The sequence below is a fragment of the Falco cherrug genome, chromosome 1 (genome assembly GCF_023634085.1).
Source record: "Falco cherrug isolate bFalChe1 chromosome 1, bFalChe1.pri, whole genome shotgun sequence".
In the NCBI taxonomy this organism is placed as follows: domain Eukaryota; kingdom Metazoa; phylum Chordata; class Aves; order Falconiformes; family Falconidae; genus Falco; species Falco cherrug.
In genome coordinates this window covers 48,206,938-48,230,194 of record NC_073697.1, presented here as the reverse complement: position 1 = coordinate 48,230,194, position 23,257 = coordinate 48,206,938, and the positions used below count along the sequence as shown (strand labels likewise).

General features: G+C 39.7%; 1 protein-coding gene across 3 annotated transcripts in view; it reads right to left on the bottom strand.

Annotated features, from left to right (window-relative positions):
- The window catches only part of FAM193A (family with sequence similarity 193 member A), a 90,405-nt gene that overhangs the window by 45,778 nt on the left and 21,370 nt on the right, over positions 1–23,257 (bottom strand). For all 3 annotated transcript variants that reach the window (XM_055708179.1, XM_055708172.1, XM_055708187.1), the window contains exons 2-6: positions 9,546–9,611; positions 6,617–6,862; positions 5,438–5,604; positions 4,998–5,165; positions 2,336–2,570 (exon numbers count right to left, since the gene is read on the bottom strand). In XM_055708179.1, coding sequence (XP_055564154.1) covers positions 2,336–2,570; positions 4,998–5,165; positions 5,438–5,604; positions 6,617–6,862; positions 9,546–9,611 — 882 coding nt within the window. The remainder of the gene's footprint in view (positions 1–2,335; positions 2,571–4,997; positions 5,166–5,437; positions 5,605–6,616; positions 6,863–9,545; positions 9,612–23,257) is intronic.

The following is a 23,257-nucleotide window of genomic DNA, read 5'->3' as shown; positions in this document are numbered from 1 at the left end:
AGGGTAGGCAGGGTTTGGTTTTTTTCTTGAGTTGCACAAGACACACGTACCCTTTCATTTTTAATACTATGTCTTCCAAATATTTCAAACTTCTATAAATGGCTAATAATTTTTCAAGTGTCAACACTGAGAAAGGTTGATTTTCTAAGCAATTTCAATATGCTGTGAACAGTCAACACATCTACAAAATCTTGTATATCGTATTGTGCAGCTTACTGTATTTCTCACAAAGAAATACCAGGCAAGTTTTCCCTTTCAGTCTGCTATCCTGTTTACTCAAGGGTTCTTCTGTACTGATCACAGTCTTCCCAGCTTGCTTTCAGTATAATCTGTCATTCCTTGGTGGGCACAAGGTGTTAGCTCCTGCTCTTGAACTTCACTAGTTAGAGCTGGATTCCTTTGAAAGGAAAGACAACTGTTCCTAATTTCATTGAGAAAGTAGCTCCTCATAGATGGAGGTTCAAGGCATTACACACCTCTGTACAGCATGCTCTGTGCAAAGATTTCACCTTTAAAAGGAAGGCTGCACTACGTTTAGAGATCTTAACTGCCTTTTATGTATTTCACCTGAAAAGATGCCTTCTTCCATACTGCACTGGCATCTTGAGAGAAAACAGCCACGCACACTGAAAAGGCTAGCAACCCTACTACCTGTACTGAAAGCTGTGACATATTTAATAACCTTTTTAATAAAAGGATTAGTAAGTCTAAGAAATGTATCATAAGAGTCAGTATCCCACGTTCTCACACTTCAGCTTCTGAATGTCAAAGCTTAGTAGAAAGAAGTTTTCAGTACTTAGTGGGCTTCATAAGGAAAAGGACAAGTTAAGTTTGGGGTATTTTGTGTCTTATGCTCCGTTTTTTAAAAGAGAATAGAAACACTGTGTAACTTTGAATTTTGTAAGAAAAGGAATATATTAGGGAGTTCAAAATCCATCTCTTCATGACCATTATCTCAACCTCTCATACCTGCCAAGTTTCTGTGACTACTAGTTCACAATAATAACTGGGGGGGGGGGGGAGAGGGAATTAAAATATTATTTCCTAATCAGCTATGCAATTCTGGCACTAATGGGTTCACTATTGGTAGATCTACTTTGAGAAAGGTAACATTTGTACTCTAATTCATCTGCTTTTCAGTTGAATAAATTTCTAAGTTCCAATGCGGATCAACCTGAAGAGCAATCTTCTCTCAAGCACCTTGTTAGAGGCTTGATGACTACTAAAAGCAGCCAATTAGCTAGAGATGGCAGTGACCTCACATTTGTATCCAAGTAATAAAGCTGGGGAAGACAATACAGAAGCAGCAAATGCAGACCATCGACAACAGAAAAAAGCATCAGATATGCTCAAGTTACTTAACAGTAAGATCTTCCTGCTTTGCCAATTCAATTGCATTAACAGCCCTACCTCAGTAATGACACTCTGATTCCCCTCCATTTTATGTTTCACCTGTAGCTATCATAGTCTCGTTACTGCCTATTCTTTTCTCCTCTTTATACACCTAGTGTGTCACTTTCAGCTAATTGGCAATAAACCCCAAATTTACCAGTTTATCCGCCTTTTTTTTTCCTTGCACAAAGTTTACACAAGAGAAGGGATGTACAGGATAAGGTCAGCAGCAAAGGATGAACAGGAAAGGATTATTAAAAAATCCAGTATTAATAACCTTCTCAACCCTTAAAACAGAACTACAGAATGTTTACTGTATTACTCACTCATGATAGACAGTTACTCCGAGATTAAGGCTACTGTTAACTTTCTACCTGACAATATAATCCCACATCCAACATCACAATCAGCTAACAAAAAAAAGCATTTAGTGAAGTCCAAGAATTTTAGAAGTAATAAATAACATAGCAGACACATTCTGAGGCAAGAGATCATTTTTTCAAGTAGCCATTCCTGCCTATAAGTGAAAAGAAAATTGAACATAGAAAAATTGAATTTAGTTGTACTCATAAAAGTCTGAGTCCTTTGAACATGTTGTCAAACAGACCATTAAAGACTAACAAAGACGTGTTTCCCACATTTTCAAAGACATTATCTAACATTTTGTAGATAGACATAAAGATTAGTTTCAGAACAGGTGCCAGAAACAGCATCCCACCTATTTCTTTACAAAGGATAATATAATCACTTCACTTTAAGAGATGCCTAATGTACATTCCTGAAGAATTAAATTTGCATTTTCAGAGTTTCCCTGTCTCTAAGCATGCACACACAAAAAAACCTTGCATTTTACAAACCACAGAAGACATCTAAGAAAGCCTGGAACAGCTCTGCTAGCATGACCCCTAGCAAGTAGAAGCGTATGTTATTTTTCCACTCTTACCAGAGTAACTAGAAAGGCGCTGATTGTACATGCTGCCTGACAGAGTGCACTGTATTCTTCAAGGAGGAGTGAGATGAACTGATGTGCCTGTGGTGGCCCTTGTATTGCTAATGTTGATGCAACTTTAGATCCCAGTGACAAGTGTCTGAGCAGACGAACCTTCATTTCAAGCACATATTCTCTAGCTTGCTGTTCCAACCGCTGGTAAAGCTGATATGGATCTCTTTCACAAAGCCTGTATTTTTAGAATATTTGTGACAAAAAAAAAAAAGCATATAACCAACAATTTTCACTTTCCTAAAAATATTTACCAGTTACCATCATTGTCATAAAAAAAAAAAAAAAAAAAAAAAAAAAAAGGGGCTAGCGTTTACGTAACTACCTTAAATCTGGGAGAACACAGTCCAGTTCCCTACTTTTACATGGTGGAACTGAGCTCCTGTGCAGCTTTAGGACAAGGATGCTTGCACACCTGAGGAACAAATAAATTTAGGACCTTGGTATTTCACTTCAACTTCTGAGCTAGAAGTATCTTTACTCAATTTGCATACAACCCTACAGATACCTCGACTCTTAAGAGAGGCTTCTTTACAACTTCTCCACGTTCTTACATACAGTCCTAGTAAAAGTCCCAGCTGGAACAGCCAGACCTAGGCCAGACTATTATCCTGTAGAAGGACAGGCATTTACTTCAAGCCATTGAAGGAGCTTGACCCGCTAGGCAGCCAGAACATGCCTAAATACATACTGCACAGACTGGACTCGGTGACTGCTTTCGGGGACCCTTCTGTTGCTGGGCTGAATCGAAAGAAGACATTTCATACAATTACGAAGCTTTCAAGGCATTCATGAACCTCCTTCTCACCTACATTGAGAGCTTCTTACCCCAAACTACAGATCTTCTGTACAAGGGCATTTTTTGCACCTTTTATTAAAGCTGTGCCACTCCATAGCAGAGGTGTGGGACTCACAGGGCCAGAAAGAACATCCTTCAGGGAACGTGACTCAGGGCACTCTACTGTGGTAGCTCCTAAGTGCAATCACTACAAATGACTGGTGTATTTTTAAAATTTACTTTTTTTTAAAGTCTAGAATAGAGACCAGAATTTGGGACTCGCTTGTCCCCAGGATGCAGACTAATACTGAAGCTCCAGAACTGTATTACCCTCCATGCACTTCATACCTGCAAAACTTGTCGCTGTAAGACCCAGCTTCCAAGAGGGTCAGGGATTCCTGCTAAGGACAGCATACAGCTGGCCAAGCCTGACACTCTCCTGGAAGTGAGACATGGGTTTTTGTACCACCTCACACAGAAGAGAAGTGACCGCGATGGTTGCTTTGAAGCGCTTTAGAGCGCAAATGTACTATTTAAAGTCCTGTGCGTGGACTTTAAGCACTTCCCTCAGTTTCTTCACAGCACAGGGAGGTGGGGAAAAAGAAAGGGATTACTTAAGTAGTTAAAGAGTTAGATGAATGGAAGTCTGCTGTTATCTACTCCCTGCTCTTCCCTTATCGCTCACAAAATAGAGTACTATCATATTGCCATAAAGTGCTCCAATATACAATATGGACAGTACCTGGCACCACTACTTATTTTCAAGATGACCAGACAGTCTGTTTCTTGCCAGCTGCATCTAACAGAGCTGAGCACATACTGCGTTTTGTTGAAAATTGAAGAATTTCTGCTTTCTAACATAGATTTACTTGGCCACATCATGATCTCTGGCGTGCCATCTTCATGATTTGTTTGGGGTGTGTGTGTGTTGTTTGGTTTTGTTTATCTACCTGTTTTGTTTATACACTTCCAATATCACACTGATTAGCTGTGTTAAAAAAAATTCTGAGTGATGTTAGCATCACTGACTGGACATGCTGGTGTCCAAAAGTTTCCTTATCTCACCAGAATTTCAACTACTAACTCCACATAAGAACTAACACGTTTGTTAGACTAGTCATACCTTGATATATTAAGTACGTACAGAACCAAGGGAGAGCAACTATTCCTTGACCACACATTCAGTTACAGAGAAACTGAGAACCACCTCCTGGAGCACTTTAAGGCCAGCCACACTATTCTTAAATGGAAAAAACGCCACAAATGAGGATCTCATTAAGCACATCTGCAACCTCACACCTAGAAAAGCTACAATTTCAACTTCTGAAATGCGAAAGAAGTTCTCCAAATCCACCTCATCTAGCTATCAATGGCTGCTATTATCTGGATTTTTTTTGAAGTGTATTCCAGCTGTTACAACTACAGTAAGATGCAAATACTATTATAACTCAGGTTAGCTCAACGTAAGATTTTCCTGTGGGACAATTCCAACTAAACATAAAAGTTATTTATAACTGTCTTAAAAATAACTATCTCAAAGTCTTTTGAAGAATAAGATTTTGGGACCTTCCCTAATTATACATTAATATTCCTATTGGAAACAGCATAAAAATGTAAGAGCTTCCCGTTATGTTTGGTCCAGCATTTAAAAATCCTTCATGAAACAGAACTGACTGTTCTGACTTTGCATTGTAGTGGAGAGCACTACAAGCAACCAGCCTTACAGATGGTAAATAATATTTATTAAATAGCAATATTCCAACCTACTTAAAAATTAATTTTAAAAATCCTCTTAGCAGTTAATAGATTTTTTTCAGAGGGCTGTACCTATCCACCAGATCTTTCATTCCTTCTTTATCTGGTACCAAAGACTGGTCTTGGTCATCTGCCAAAGGGGTCCCAGCTTGGCGATATATACACCGAACCATATATCTTACTTCTGACCAGTAATTTTGAAGCTGCTGAGGTTCACGTTCAGGCTCTGCTGAATTCTCTCTGAAAATAATGACAAAAAACATGACACACTATTTGTATATCACATAGGTGTACTGATTTCTACTACTCCAAAGATGCTCTTCAGGAAAAACAATATATATTTGAAAATGCCTAAAGTCAAGTATAAAACTAGATAGAAGCTGCCATCCATAAGTTGCTGTTATTGTCAGATAGCCCTTTTAAAGAGTTTAAGCATACATGGACAAATAAGCTACAACACTGCTGACACTGACTACAGACACCAAGCTGTTGAGTTTGAATTCATTTCTTACCTGCGCTCATTACAGGCCTCACAGTTGCATGCTATGTCTGAAGGAGAGGAATTGCTAAAATCTGCAGCAGGTACCGTCTGTGCACCAACAGTTATTCTTCCTCCTCCTACAGATTCCTGCTGTGATCCACTGTTTCCAAGAGGCATGTGCAAAAGGAAATCTTGGCTCTGAAAGAAAAGGAAAAAAACCACAGAGGCAGCCTTCAGTTTTTAAGATAGAAGTTTGAAATGTTAATAGGTAGGCAAATATTAATGTGGCAATTCTTAATGCTGAATATATTTTGGGAGGACACTCAACAAGGCACAAAAAATTTACCTTCAAAAAGCCTAATAAATGCAAAAGATGGACAGAGAAAACCAATGATACAAACATAGTTTCTTTTCTAATAACGGAAATATGTTAGTTGTAATTATCACCTTTATGTACTCCAGCATAAACAATGAACTAAGCTAAAGGAAGGCTTGCATCATCCGTGATTCATCATAAACTAGTAATATCTCCTCACTCCCTACTTGACAGTATGTTTTACTTTTGTAGCTTAACTACCCCTTTGAGCAAAAATCATTAAATCTCCCTGTTTATAACAGCCATACTACTTCACAGTAATGGATGTTAGAAGGCTGCTGTCATTGCGAATGGCTGCTATATCCTGTGTACAGCACTGTTCAGTACCAGCAGATGACACAAACCTCTCCCCCAGGGCTGCTGGTATTTTTGTCTCCTGTTTCTCTCCCTTCTCTGTGCTCCAGCCCCAGTACATGCCATGCTTCTCTCCTGCACCCTCCCCAGGCTGTCTCTGCCTGGTGCCACAGAAAGACCAAGGAAAATTCAGATAGTTAACCTCACAAAGGGGCGAATATACACAAGCAGACAGAGAATAGAATAAAGTGTAATGATTAAAGTCACACTCGTAAGAGTAGAAGAAACAGAATTTAAGTAAAGGGGGAAAGGACGAAGTATGATATCCAATAAATTAAAAGGGAAAAAAACCAACAAGAAGCAAATGCAAACCTTGCTCTACTCAGAAATCCAAAATTCAAAATCAGAACTTTTTTGGAACAATGTGCCTGCTCAGTTTAGGTCACAGGAAAACCAACTCAAAAAGCGGTTCCAAAGCACAAAGTAGCATTCAACCCACAGCCACATTTCTTCTTATTACACTAAAGTACTTCAACTTACCACAAGAGACTGCTCTATTGTAGCATGCCTCTCCTCCTTTTCGACTGTTCTTCGACAGTCTGGACACACCCACAGTGGAAGATGCAGCATATTGTTTGCTTTTGGAGATGAGGAAAGTGCTGTTTTGCTAGAATTTTTTATTCCGCTCTCTGAAAGCGAAGTATCTTTTCGTTCACTTCTACAAAGAAGACAATGCTCGCCAGTTGTATATGGTGCCCTTTGGCCCAAGCCAAAGGTAAACGGCGTCTACAAACAAATGTTTTGACAGACAAATGGTTATTCACAGAACATGTACCAGGAAAAGTTATTCTGATATTTGGAAAAAAAACCACAAAACACCCAAAACAAAACCAGTCATTATTAAATGGTGAATATGCGGAGTATCTCAAGATCAAATGCAGCAGTCTTAATATCCATGTCACAAACAATTCTGATTATGAATACACTCCCATTTAAAAAGTAATGTTTTCAGGGAGCATGGCCTACAGCCTTTCCCTCTAAAATAATTCAGCCTAGATGCAATCATTTACTAAGTAAAATTAAAGAGGGATAGTACAATTCCTTCTACTGCTGGCATTCTTACAGATAAAAAGGAAAGTAACTGTTCTTGGAAGTTCTGTACCATCTCCTTTTTTAATACTAACTGAAACAAAGACACTGTCAGCTAAGCCTGTTAGAAAATAAAAGTTTAACTCAGTTTTAATAAAACCAATCAATCAGTAGGGTCTTAAAATCCACTACTAGCTACTGAATAAAGTAGACTTGGTAACTTATGAGGACAGAGGCAGTTCAAAACCTAATTCCTCTTCCAAGATACTACTGTGCATGAAATTATGGTTCAGCCATGAAACGTTGATTATTCACCAAGACTGATACTCAAAAATACGTCAAGCAGCACAAGCCAAAGAGAACCCAACTTTACAAGACATAAGCAAAGTTATAATGAATGGAATAAAACATCTTGTAATGGCAGAATCACAGATTTGTCTGCTTATATTACAGCTACTAGCTCCGACGTAATTAGCAACGTCTTCTACATAAGCTTCAAAACAGTTAAATTCTTTCTCAAAGGAAAGGCAAAATTTAAGTCAGTCATGCAAACATGCCTCTAGATACTGCTCCAGCCTCAATACTAACAAAAATACTACTTTAAAGATCTCGTAGGGCTGAACTGCACAAGCACAGGTGAAAAGTTCTTTAGGGCAAAGGACTAGTTCAAGCTGTAACACAATTCACTCTCTTGTCTTCAAAGCAACAACAATCCCATTCCCTATTGCTGACATCTAAAGAGAAACAACACAGCATTACAAACTGATTTTTCTGCTTTTTGCATTTATAAAGCTGACAGACATCGCAATATGGAGAGAGAAACTGAGAACTCTAGACATAAAAAAAGACGGAAAAAATGACTGAATTCCTCTGCAGAAGGATCTTCTTCTCTTCCAGAAGTTCATGAGAAATTTAAGTGAATAGATTTAGTAAGAACAGCTAATCTCTTTATCCGTTGATGCCACTTCAGGAATTCACACCTAAGCACTACGGCAAGAAAAAGACGACAATTTACCCAAGTGTCTATTGCAGGTTTTCAGAAAACATTCTCGTGAAGGAAGACTTGCTCTGCCTCATGAGAGGCTGGGACCAACCATCCCCTTATCAGCTCTATAATCACTAACAGATTTCTCAAATCAGACTTTCCTCTTGGCTGACCTGCGCTCAACTGCAGACATATTAATGTCTAAAAACCCTGCATGCAGGAGGCCACAGCTGCTCATTCCCTTACCCCTGAAAGTTTCCTGGCTAAAACTAATTTTTTTGAAGCCAGATTAATTCTGTTGGAATGACGATGACATCTTTATAGCTACTGCAGGCAAATCCTTACAAACATCATCTGTAGGACATCTTCCAACACAAACAGGAAAAGCAAGAGCAAAAATTTAAAAGTTCAGAAGCTAAGACAACCTGACACCCTTTTGCCTAGAACTTAAGACTTATGGATACAATTTGCTTGAAGTTGCACCACAATCATCACAACAGCCATTGCAAATACAGCAGGAACAACAATCTTTGATTCTGGCCAACTCTCAGACTCTAAAGCCCTAACAATCTCCCAACTAGGCCTGTATTTATGACAAATTTGAAGTTCAAATGAAAGCACTTGTTTCTTAGAGCACAGTATGAATCAACTGCTAAGAATGAGAATTCCTAAGCAGTTTATTTTTAACAAAACTGACAGTTAAAACCTCAACAAAAACTAGACCATAAGCATCTCATATTCCCATTATGGTTCCATTATACTAAAATGAAGCTATGAATTGCAGCTTCTTATTTATTTAGAAGATTATAAATGCAGTGACTGTTCATGTGACCATTTCAACACCGTCAGTAGACTCTTCCTGGATTAGATGAGCTTGGAATTAGGTCACATATACATTTATACATGTCTTCAGTGTAATCAGAACAAAGTGTACATTTTGAGAAAAGCAAGATATTTTTCCAGTAGTCAAGCTTCAAAAAATTGTGTGATGCATCTCTGCAAGTAAACATCCAGTCTCACTTTCTCCCTGAAACATGTTCGGATACAACATTCATAAATGAAAGCTGGAAGCGGGACAAGCCAGAACAAAAATAACTGCATCTCTGCTATGTATTTACATTTATTTCCAAGAATAACTTTATTACCATAAAACTGCATAGCTTTTTTTTACATCTCTGTCCAATTTCAAGCTTATTGTAACAATAACATTTCACTTTAGAAATAGTAGCTTTCACTGCTTTTTAAAGCTTGACTAGTGAAGTCATCAAAGTCCCAGCAACAAACAGAAATCTTTTTGAAGAGTTTTCTCTTGTACATCTAACACCATTGAATACCTTCTCCCATTAGTAAATAATTCTGCTAACATATACACCCACAAAATCTGGCTGCACATACCTGAGAAACACCTGTGAACTCTGATCCAACAGAACTGTCTGTAAACTGTGTACCATTTAGCGAAACCTGGGAAAAAATTAACAGTATATTGGTTACAATAGTTAATGCTAAAAGAGCATTAAAAACACTGAACAACAAAAGCTTCCCCTGCATCTGAGGGTTGGTAAAACAGCTTTTGAAACTTGAATGAATGTTTGACTGCAAAGATGGAAAGTCCCTTTTCTTTTGTAATAAAAGTTCTACAGATGCAAAAGTTTAAAATTTATTTCTTTTAAGCTTTTGCACTATAGATGTTTTATTAACAACTCTGAGATAAAAAATTGATAGAGAAAAAAGAAAAGTCATAAGCAAAATGGCATATTTCCTTCTGTATTTTATTGTTTGCATGTAGCTTTCAAACTCCATTGTGAATTGAGACAATTACCAAAGATTCTTGCCTTTTGAAAGCTGAATACAATACTGCTTAGAAAAATATGCAGTGTTAACCAGGAGGACTCTTCCACAGCAAGCCTCTAAATCACATTCGGCTATTCCGCTGCAGCAGCCTGCAGTGCCCCAGGTTATAATTCATACAGAAACCTCTCAGAGGTATCTTCTATACCTTGTTTCTCCGCAAGTGTTAAGAGAGATTACACCACTGTAAGTGATATGTCTTTCACAAGCTCCAAGTGTTTTTATTCAGCATTATTTGAGGACACTAAAACAAGAGTAAAGTTAAGACAGGATACAAATTGAAGTGACTGACAGTGAAGAGCCCTAGATCACACTGGACTTGAAGAAAAGGCATTTGATTTAAAGAAGAAAAAAAAGGGGGGGGGGAGGGGCAGGGGGGAATAAAGTCAGTCAACTGTTTTATTCTTTAATTTCCCCTCTTCTCGGGTATTGGCCTGTCTCTTGAATTCCAGATATAATTTACCTCATGCCTCTGTTCTACCTTTCATACACTTTTGTGCTCCAGTTTTTCACCTACTATTATCTGATATTAATATTTTTAAGAATACTCTAAAGACTGCAACAAAAAACAGTCTCTGTAACATAGGAACCCCTACACCTTTAGTGTTAGATGTACAGAGTTCAGGAAATATTTTTACCCTGCTACCAAACCAGAAACAAACTGGAGCCTCCGCCAACACAAAGGAGCATCCTTCAGTTTTATACATTCACAGAATAACTGACTGCTCAGTTTAGAAAGCCAGTGAGATTATTGCGAAGCCATTGTTTCCAGCAGTATTTTTCAAAGGCAAAGTAGAGGATAAAACACAATCTTCAAATCATTGTAGATAAGATACAAATCAGAAACCACACAACCTCGCTTACATACCCCTATGCTGACTTCCAAGAGTAGGCATTTAACAAAAAACCCCTCATATGCAAGCCAAGCATCTCAGATCTAAAATCATGGGAGCAAAAACGGTCATGTGGAACAAGTTCCCTATTTTTATTCAGCCAATTTCCAAAAAGTGGAAAAAAGAAAAGGTCTCTTGGATTAAAGAAAAGTCTTCTTCACCAAAAAAATAAATCCTCCAGTACTGGAGGTCCACTTGGTATTAGGATGTATAATGCATTCAATAACAAAGGAACTAGTAATAAAGTTTAGAATGAAATTGTTACCTGCAGCTCAAAAAAAAAAGTTTTTGAGACGAAAAAAAAAGAAAAAAAAGACAAGTTTATCCAAAAACATTACCTATTCATTAAGGGAGTACATTTACCTTTTTTTACATTCAAGACAACCATAATGAGAAATGCATGAACTATCACATTTAAACATGCAGATGTCCAGTGACCAAGCTGAAGGCAGTCAGAAATGTTACAAAGGGAAGACAAAAACAGTGGGAAGTTTGTTATCCACTAATATGTCACAGGATGCCAAGACAAAATACTGACCATCAGGACTGACTGCTTCATGGAATGAGTTTTCATGCTAACAACAAAAGAAAAGGCATCTCTTGATCTCGAACACTGTGCAGGATTTGGTTCAAAATATTAGTGTAACCCCCCCAGAATTTCCTAGTAAACTAAATATCTGCAGAAAGAACAAAATTCAAGGAATTTAAAGAAACTAGTTAGATAAAGGAGGAAACTTGAAGAGAATAATCAAAAATTGTCTATAGGCAATGGGATTTAAGAAATTTTATGTGAGGCTTAGAGCTAATACAAAAATCACAAGAAGGACTTAAGCCGGGGTGAATAATGAAATGGCAGGCAATGGAAGGATATGGCTAAATAGCATATTAGAGAAAACATTAGAAGAATCTTGTAGAAGCTGTCCAAATGAGGCTCGAACAATAGCAAGCTAAAAACAGACAGAGAGGAAAAAAAAAGAGACAGTCTCACAGATAATTTAAGGAAGGGGGGCGGGGGGGGGGGAGTATAAAAACTACAACTACATTCTTTTTCAAGGCTCACAAGGAGCAAGGAGCAGTAGTAGGTAGCCTGTCAAGATCTGTAATGCTAACAAACAAACAGATGCATTAAAAAATGCTCAAACAAGCTAAGGTCATAGCAGAAACACCACATTTATTTTTTGCATCTTCATGTTACCTACAGAGGAGTTTCAAGTTATTTTCCCAGTGAAAAGCGTATTTATGGGAGATGCATTAAAGAATCTGTCTCAAAGCAAAGCACTGCTAGAATAAAAAGTATAGAGCAAATGGACCACTCAAAAACTAGCAAACCACCAAGAGTGGTTGACATTCAGCCAAGGGTTCTAAAGAAGCTCAAGGACATTATAGTTGCACTAATAATTTCAGTACGTTAATGCTTGCTTTATACTTCACCAGTACTAGAGAAAAATATGATTTAAAAGAATATATTTATTTACGAAACTTTCAAAAAAGATGCAGTAAACTGCAGTTATCCAAAGTCTGTGTCAGGAAAATGCCCAAGACTAAGAAGTTAAGCAATAGCACTAAATTCTTCATGTTACTAAAGAGACAGAAGAATGGCAGGACCTTACAAGATCTAGTTACTGGGCCGTATGTTGACAGATGTAATTCTGTGTGCAGAGATTTAAAGTAGAAGTAACAAGCTACACAGATATCACTTTTGGACAACCCTAATTTTTTTTTTTTCATTAAATAAAATTTATTTTTACACTCCTGAGTATCCTTTTTCATCATTTTTAAGTTTTACATTTTAAAAACCTGTTTCATGAAGATAAGGGCCAGAAGGAAGGCTGACATGGACCAGGAACATAAGAATCTCTGCATGCACTCTTCACCATAATGGGAAGGGGTGGGGGAATAAAAAAATTTCTGTTCTTGCTACAAATATCATTTACAATGGAAAAGATATATGGAAATACTGTTTTTCTTGCAAGCTGTTGTCACACTAACTCACCCTCTATAAAATGTTAGTTTTCTGGATAATACAGCATACACCACCTTGGCAGAGTATAATTAATACCAGAAAATATGAAGGAAGTGAGAATCACAGCTTAAACAATGCTCCTTGATTTCACCTGCATGACCTTGAAGAACTGGTTGAGCAATTAGAACAGAAACACTCAAAGACTGCCATAATTTGCCCCAATAGCCTGTCACTATCAAAATCAGACCTTCAGTGGGCTGAATGACATACTACTAGACAACACACCCCCATCTTTCTTGCAGCTGAAGCTGGTGAAGTCACACAAACATTATGGAAGTGAGAGTGATGCAACGTCTCAGGAGAGCTCAGGAAAAGAAAAGCACAGGAAGAAAATTTAGATTTGGCTCATCATCACTGAACCCTAACCATTTCAACAGAAACGCGATGCTCAAAAGGAATGCAGGATTTAATCAAATCTCTCCTGGGGGAAAACAGCTAGAAAATATTGCACTGATTTTCTCAGGCATGTAAGGGAAAATATTGACTAGAAAAAACTACAATGTTATCAAGAGACAATTAAGGCTACACTTTATTTTACAATGTCCTAATATAACAAAGGTATTGCATACCACTTGAATTAATTCCCTTACTTTTATATAGGGAAGTGAAAAATTAAAGTCTGTTAAAACATCTGAAACAACACATTTTCTGTGTCCGAGTAACACTGAGGACAGGTACTGCACTTAACCCTGGCTACTCCCCCCAAAACTCATCAAGGTATCTTGTCTAAGCCACTTAACTCTCCTGCCTACATTTTTTATGCCAAAATCCATTTGCCACAGCTGTTCTGTGCTAAGCCTTCTCTCAGGCGCTTCTAGTCAGCCAGCACACTACAACATTGCTCTGCAGCTTCACATAGCAGCTCTGCCTCGCTTTCCACCACTGTCGCCCAACACCGTTTGGGAGCCAGCAGTCTCAAGTTGCACTGGCTGGTGAAGACCTCCCTCCCCATAGCCCAAGTGAAGCTCTGACTTGGGTGCTCTCCAGCCACAGCCTGAGCTGTTCCTCTCCTCTCCCAGGCACAGCTAAATTGGTCACAGAACTACAGAACTGCTGCTGGCAGATGAGCGCCACTCACAAAATACCAAGTGATTTTCAGATATGAAGATTTCTTTATGCCTTCACAGTTCAAGAGGTAGGAAACGATGGGATTTCAGTAAGTGAAAATTTAGCATCCTTCCTTCCTCTCTAACCCCAACCAATACAAAGGATATACCACTGTGAAAGTCAAATGCATGGATGAGGGGAAAGAATAACGCTAAGTGCATGAGAGAAAGGTTCAACAGTAGGTAGCAAACAAAATCTGAAGAAGGCATCTCTGGACTGGTAAGACCTGGAAAGGCGCATGGGAGGACAATTATTCTACACATTCACCAGAGTTATCTTCTCCATTCATCTAGTACAAAGCACCAACAGACAGGACAGCATGCTGGCCAGACCTCTAGCACAGCAACGTTTTAGGATTTGTTGGCTTTAAACATTGCTCCTGAGCATTGTCACTAGTGACTGTAGTCTTTGCAGTAGCAACAGCCTCTGCAGATGGTATATCACAGCACTCAAAATATACTGAAATGTAAAAACCAGCAGTAAACTACCAACAGTTACACCTTCCTTAATCCCTTTAAGTCCATATTATACCTAGTTAACTATCTGGTATGCACAGTTTTTCAGAGGAAGAGCAAACTGAAAACAGACCTACCTGGCAGTGTCATTCCCCTGACCTAGGTGATTTCATGTATTTCAACATTATGATTATTTTTCAGCTGCTGTACTTTAAGAAACCCTTGCACATTTTTTAAAGCATTGGAAGAACCCATTCATGAGATGAAGCAAAGTACTGCCTGGTTTCTCACAGAAAAGGTTATCTTGGCTACACTCTGGACAGACTAGTTCCAAGTACCATATGATAGGAAGAACAAACTCACCAGAATAGTGTAAGCCCTGCATAATATTAACTACTCCAAAACCAAAGCAAAACAAAGCTTATGTGCCTAAAAGCAGAACATTACCCGCACTACAAAGAACAGTGAACTCCATTTTTTCATCAAAGTAGTTGTTATGGGTGGTCTAACACGGGGAAAAATATCATCCAGGGTGGTTCTGGAATCAGATGAGCAATGACCCAGAACTATATTCAGGAATCCTCTCAGAAAGGACCACCACATTACTAATGCAGCTACAAGTATATTTATCATCAATATCAATATGGCCAAGAAATGTAGAAGTGTCCTCTGACACAGTGTGTGCCTGGGGCTGCTGCACTCAGCCAGGGGCACCTGGGCTGGCCCAAGGTGACTAACAGTCCCTGTCCATGGTCATGAAAGTCTGACACCAAAGTGGCAGGTGAACAATATTTTTTTCTAATAGAAGATAAGACAGAGGTCTAAAGATTTCTGATGTCTCAGATAATCCCCCAAAGTACCAGAGGTGTTGCAGTAAGAGGACATGCCCTTTTAGAAGAGCATACTAAAATGGTATGTTAAAAAAACATCAAATGTAAGAGTTCTCCCTAGCGCTGGAGTATGAAGAATGCAAAATTAACATACCCAACAACAGGCAGGAAAACAATCAGCAATACACAACACATTTCCAGGTTCATTGGCACAGCTATACTCAGAAAACTCAAGGTGCTATCAGAGTTTATTATTACTGTTTTAGAAGAAAAAATTCTTTTTACGTCAGTTACAGAAAATTTAACTCCATACAGCTTTTAAGCAGTAGCCTGGAAATCGGTAAATGTTTAATTGGCAACAGTAAAAAGCTTGGAGGCTCCTACTTCCAAACATAGTTCACGTAGTCCTGGTTTAGCGTGATGCAGTAGCAAAACACAGCTTTGAGGTGGGGGGAATGGGGTGTATATGAATGAAGACCAGCAAATACTTTTATTAGCTATAATGATAAAAGATGAACAAACTACAGAATCATAGAATGGCCAGGTTGGAAGGCACCTCTGGAGATCATCTAAGTCCACCCCCTGCTAAAGCAGGTTCTCCTACAGCAGATTGCACAGGATGGCATCCAGGCAGGTTTTGAATGTCCCCAGAGAAGAAGATATCACAGCCTCCCTGGGCAGCCTGTCCCAGTGCTCTGTCACCGTCAAAGGAAAGACATTTTTCCTCATATTCAGATGGAACTTCCCGTGTTGCAGTTTGTGCCCCTTGCCCTGTCCCTGGGCACCATTGAAAAGAGCCTGGCCCCAGCCTCTTGACACTCACCCTTAAGGTATTTGTAGGCCTTGACAAGATCCCCTCTCAGTCTTCTCTTCCCCCAGGCTAAACAGCCCCAGCTCCCTCAGCCTTCCCTCATCAGGGAGATGCTCCAGTCCCCTCTTCATCTTTGTAGCCTCCGCTGGACCCTCTCCAGTAGTTCCCTGTTTGTCTTGAACCGGGAAGCCCAGCACTGGACACAGCACTGCATATGCGGCCTCAACCAGGGCAGAGCAGAGGGGGAGGATCACCTCCCTTCACCTGATGGCTGCGGTCCTCCTAATGCCCCCCAGGATCCCATTGGCCTTGCTGGCCATGAGGGCACACTGCTGGCCCATGGGCTACTTGCTGCCCACCAGGACTCCCAGGTCCCTCTCCGCAGAGCTGCCCTCCAGCAGGTCAGCCCCAGCCTGTACTGCTGCACAAGGACCTGACACTGGCCTTTGCTGAACTCCGTGAGGTTCCTCTCTGCCCAGCTCTCCAGCCTGCCCAGGCCTCGCTGAATGGCAGCGCAGCCTCCGGGGGATCAGCCGCTCCTCCCAGCTCTGTGTCACCAGCCAACTTGCTGAGGGTGCCTCAGCCCCTTCATCCAGACCACTGATGGATAAGTTGAACAGGACTGGACCCAGTACTGACCCTGGGAACACCGCTCGCTACAGCCTCCAGCCAGACTCTGTGCCGCTGATCACAGCCCTGTGAGCTCTGCCTTTCAGCCAGTTCTCAATCCACCTCGCTGTCCTCACCTGACCCACACTGCCTGAGCTTACCTGGGAGAGTGTTATGGGTGACAGTAGCAAAAACCTTGCTGAGGCCAGGGCAGACAACATCCACTGCTCTCCCTTCATCTACCCAGCCAGTCATTCCATCTTAGAAGGGTAACAGGTTGGTCAGGCATGATTTCCCCCTTGGTGAATCCATGTTGACTGTTCCCGATAACCTTCTTTTCCTCCACATGCTTCAAGATGACCTCCAGAATGAGCTGTCCCATCACTTTTCCAGGGATGGAGGTGAGGCTGACCAGCCTGTAGTTTCCTGGGTCATCCTACTTGCCCTTTTTGAAGACTGGAGTGACACTGGCTTTCCTCCAGTCCTCAGGCACCTCTCCTGTCCTCCACGACCTTGCAAAGATGACAGAGAGTGGCTCGGCAATAACATCTGCCAGCTCCCTCAGCACTCAGGGGTGTATCCCATGGGGGCCCATGGGTTTTTGAGTGTCAAGTCTAAGTTCTCTAACATGATGCTATTAGACTACAGGGTAACATTCCTTTCTCTAGAGTTCCCCTCTTGCCTCCGGGTCTGGGAAACAGCGAGGGCCAGCCATCCTACCATAGTATCCCTCCCTGATTTAGAACCAGGAGTGTTTTGCTTAAGAAATTGACATTATGAACATCTACATTTTTCATGTGATAATCCCACATCTCTAGTGACACTGATCAGAATGCAGTTATACTTACCTGCTTGCCAGGGAGTCTCAGTACTGTAGGAGACACATCAACAGAAAAAGTGATTATTGTTTAGCTGCAAACATCACCAACAGGGAAAGTTGTGAAGGTTTCTTACACAAGATCCTTCGTTTTACTAAGGATGCCAAAGTACCAAATAGAAGCCAGAGAAAGCAAAGACAAGAAGATAACTAAAATTCAAATATCCATATTAAGGCAGCCAACATTTCATCTGGCCAACTGATTAATTTTGCAGACTATTAATCCATTTTACACAGCATGCTATTCTGGGCATTAACACTCATGAAGTTATCCCTTCCCAGACCGGGCTGCATTATTCTAGTGTAGTTCACACTCTTGACATTGGAAAAAATTTCAACGAAGACAAACATATCCATAAACAAGTTAGTGATGCAACAAATCACTCCCTTGGTACTCCTTTAGAAAGCTACTGGACTACATGTAATTTCAGAGAACCTTTAAATCTTTATGTCAATTATCAGGGAGATAAAGTGAAGGCTGTGGAAGAACAAGCATTTCAAGGAGTGTTACAAGGCTGTCGTGATTCTCTTTATATCTGAAATTTGAAACATAAAACCTGAATATTACTTTCAAATATTTCCCACATGGCATCCTTGTCTAAACTGGAAAGACATGGATTTGACAGATGGACCACCTGGTGGATAAGGAATTGGTTGGATGGTCATACTGAAAGCGTTGTGGTCAACAGCTCAATGTTCAAGTGGAGACCAGTGACAAATGCCATTCCTCAGGGTTCCATACTGGGACCAGTGCTGTTCAGCATCTTTGTTTGGCACTACAAACAACGGTATTGAGTGCACCCTCAGCAAGTTTGGCAACAACACCAAGCTGAGTGGTGCGGTCAACATGCTAGAGGGAAGGGATGCCATCCACAGGGACCTTGACAGGCTTGAGAGGTGGGCCCATGTGGACCTCATGAAGTTCAGAAAGGCCAAGTGCAAGGTCCTGCATGTGGGTCAGGCCAATCCTCAGTATCAATACAGGCTGGACAGAGAATGGATTGAGAAAAGCCCTGAGGAGAAGGACTTGGGGGTGCTGCTGGATGAAAGGCTCGGCATTGCCCAACAATATCTGCTTGTAGCACAGAAAGTCAACTGAATCCCAGGCTGCATCAAAAGAAGTGTGGCCAGCAGGTCAAGGGAGTTGATTCTCCCCCTTTACTGGAGAATACTACCTGGAATGGTGTCTCAGCTCTGGGTCTCCAAACATAAGGACATGGACCTATTGGAGCAAGTCCAGAGGAGGGCCATGAAGATGTGAGGTATGGAACATCTCTCCTATGAAGACAGACTGAGAGAGCTGGGGTTGCTCAACCTAGAGGAGAGAAGGCTCTGGGGAGACCTTACAGCAGCCTTTCAGTACTTAAAAGGGGCTTATAGGAAAGATGGCGATAGAATTTTTAGCTGGGCCTGTAGCAATATGACAAGGGGTAACAGTTTTAAACTAAAGGAGGGTAGATTTACTTGAGGAACAGGTTGCCCAGAGAAGTTGTGTATGTCCCATCCCTGGAAGTGTTCAAGGACAGCTTGGACAGGGTTTTGAACAACCTGGCCTACTGGAATGTGTCCCTGCTTGTGGCAGGGGGACTGGGACTAGATGATCTTTTAGATCCCTTCCAACCCAAACCACTCTATGATTCTATGAAATACAGATAAACTACCTTTTAGATCTGAAATAATGAAGTAGCAGGAGAGAGAGAAGTTGCCAGAAGTTGAACCACAGCCAGGAGTAAGGCGCTAGTGAGAAACCTGGCAGAGGCTCCAGATGGCAGAACGCACTACACATCAATACAGCTAGTATGTCAACTCAACCCTTACTTACGCTGGTATCTAATACACAGCACATTGATGTTCAATAACTATCACACTTAAAAATCATTAACATCATACCAGAGAGCTCAGTCAAATATATAACCTTACCATACTGATCTGAAGTAGACATAAGGCAAAACTCCACTTGACAGTCAAGGAGCTAAGCACAACATGACTGCACACACACAATTGTCACAGAGTTCATTTGTGGAAGCAGATTCGCTGCAGAACATGTTAGCTGTGAGATATATCAATTAGCTACAACAACTGACAGCATGTTACTAAAACTGATTTATGTACACTCTTGTGTATATACATTTGGATACCACATGTTGGATGTCTTGTGACTGTAAAGCATGCTAGCCTATCATGTTACTCTCCCTCCATCATGCTTAGCCAGTGGGAATTATATACTGAAGGGCTAACCACAGGAAATAATCTATATGAAGGGGGAAGGAGGAAGACAAACAATGCTGGCACTAGAAAAAGTCAATTCATCTAGCTTGACAATTCACACTAATTTTGTTTGTTAAGACACGCAAAAAATAGGAAAATGCAGAGCAGATAGCACTGGTGTTGCACTCAATTACAAACCCAAATACTTGTTCAAGGAGCTAACAGGGCTATCATCAAGTAGGTCACTCATTTAGCCCTCCAAAAGGTGAAGTATGGTATTGCTTCATATTAGGAACAACATATTCATAAATCTATTAGAAGTTCTAAAGAGACAGCCATCACACTAGTCCAAAATTAGAAACTCACTATCCAAGCATCTCCATGGAAAATTCTTATGAGCAAAATGGTTTCTATCTCTTTTGACTTTTGATACTGCTAAAATATAGTTTGTGAGATTCCAGGTAAATCCCTCTTTAGCCAATACAAAAAAAAAAAAATCCTTCTTTGTATATGAATAATGAGAAAAATTACAACATTGAGACATCAATAATTTTAGTTACACTTCTATTGCAATTTTAATCTTTACAATGTAATAAAGTTGACTCTCTGTGTCATTGGTTTCTTTATTAAATATAATCACACCATTACAGAACTTGACTCATCTGCAAGACAGGTTCTCCGAAGGCTTCCCTTTTTCAACAAGTCATATTATCATAACTTATCACTCTGATTTAAGGAAACATAACATCATATCTCCATAGTTTAGTAATTCCTAAAATTATTCCTAAAATAAATTGTTTATGACAAACAAGCTGACAAGCTGAGGTGGGGAGACAATCTAGAAAGCTCAATCTACCTTGCATATAGATAACAAAGCAAGTTTGCTATGAATGACTTAAAAATACAAAAATATTATTCTTCTCACCATACCCCAAACCTCATTTGCTTCTTTCCCAGCAGTGAAGTCCTTTAGGACCTTTGATACTAAGTCAAAACATCAAAGGAGTTTTCAGCATAAACTAAAATTATTTGAAAGGAAATACTTATTCCAGTTGAAGCCTTTATCATTACAGGTTTTCTATCTAGGGAGAGGAATTATAAAAAGTATGAGTAGCACAGATACACTGGACTTACTCAAAAAGATCAGTACTTTCTGGTTTAGCAAAAGTTATGAGTTAAGAGGAAGGGGTTGGGGGTAGGTGAGAAGGCTGTCCCCATCTCGCCCATTTTGGGAGACACCCTAAACCAGAACCAAAATGAAAAGCCTCTACCACCTCCTACTAAATAAAACTCAAGTCTAAGTTACTTGGCCAACAAGACCTTGTGCCAAAAATTTTTATAAGTTTTAACTATTTACAGGCTCATCACAGGGGGAGGGGGAGGAGGGGGTAAGTCACCTGTATACAGCCCTGATTTTCAACTTAAGGCATAATATTAGTAGTTGGACAAAGTTAAAGGCATTTCTCCCCCCTCAGCACTGTATGGAAAACTGCTGGTACTGTTAGCATCTGCTGAATCCCATACATAGCTTTAAAAAGTCAGTGCAAAAGTATACATAATCACAGTATGACCAGACACATACAAAAGCCTAAAAACAGAGCAGGGAGGAAGGAAATAAGAGCAGTGAACAATGCAGAATAGGAATAAAACCAGCCTTCTTTCTACTTCCAGTTGTTTAAGGACGCAGGTCCTCTGAATGCAGGTAAAAGCAACACTTCCGGTAGATTTACACAGAACCGATTATTTACCTGCTGCATCTTATTTTCTTTTGGGTCCTCAGAGCCAAGATTTAACAATTCTACTCTAGCACAGTAACCGGAGTAGACAGAAGTCTAAACAGCTACTTAAATTCACAAACCCATGAAACCTTGATTGATAAAAAGCTACACTCAAACACAGCCAACTTAAAAGAAATGAGCTACACTGCAAATAAAGGGGCCTGAAATTATCCTAGGAAAGTTTTTTTCAGTAGTATCTCAGCCAACTTGAAGTAGTACTTTCAAAAGAACACAGATATTATTATTCTGTAATGAATTTTAAGGAAGCAACATCTATATTCCATGCCCTTCCTCCCACACGTTCTTCAATAGAACACTCAATTCTTCTTTCAGCTGAATCTTAGAATACATCCTTCAAGAAATGAGCACCTGTTAGGAAATGAGTAGTTCACAGATTGTAGTGCCACAATATGAAAATGTTCGCACACACAAAAATATGCTACAATCTCTACAGGAACTAAGAAGGGTTCATAAACCAGAATTAAGAAGATGAAACTCCGATCTGTATGCTGTTACAAGACAGATTGATTTATAATCACTTAGTTTTTTAACTGGAAGTTAAAGCCAGGCTATACTTAAACTTTATCTCTTTTGTTTTATTAAACAAGGATAACTTACTTCCTTGGATGTTAAATTGAATACTACAGACTTAGACTATTCATTCCATGAAACTTACAGATGGGTATATTCATTCCTACCTCAACCACTGTAATAAACCCCCCAGCCTTTTTCTTTTTTTTAAGGTCTGATGGGACAACTAATCACTATCAAATAATATCCCAAGGACAAAAAAAAAAAAAAAAAAAAAAAAAAGGAAAAAATGTTGTTTTATAGAACTAAGTGTCCAGACCCTATCAGAAGTCGTGCTGTGCTTTGCAGATGCTCTAAGTTGAATTCCACCGCTAAAACCAAACCTACATAAGTTGTACTTAAGAAAATTATCTAAGTGCTGCCTGACACATGATCTCATAAAATCTTTATTAGCAAAGGCCAAAGACCTTCCTGAATTAATTCCTATTTGGTTGTTTTTTCCAGAAGATATGATCTAGTATAAGCCCTATTTAAAGACTGCAAGTAGCAAATAATCTAAAACAGAAATCACCTGGGTTCAGAATCAATTAGCAATATTTTTTTTTTCCTTCTTGATCATCAGTTTTCTTCTGTTGTGTATTCAGATGCTTCCATCTGATGAACCATTTATCTGTTACCTTCTGAGAAACCAGAAAGAGTTAGAAAACGGGCCCCTTGGAAGTCAGGAACAAATTAGCGTGATCCTTCCTACAAGGTGGCCACAGGAACTGGTATGCAGCAAGAAATCCCCACTGGATACCAAATAACTTCTCTGTTACTCCATTACATGCCACTGTGAATAGATTCAAGGACCAGGTTAAGTCTTTTTTTAGTACACAAAATATTGTGCAGCTAGGCATAGGCCATCAGCACAGCCACTGAAGGTTAATCTATCTAGCTAGGTAAATCACATGGAATTTGGCAATGCTTGCCTGAATACCGTTTGTTTGTAGCATAGGAACAAATACTGGTTTTCCACAATCAGCCGAGAGCTCTTATTATCCCTTCCCAAGTCATTACATCCTCTGGAAGCTTTATGAACAAAATTTCATGTTTCCTTCCAAGCCAACACAAAAAAGTTAACAGCATTACCACAGT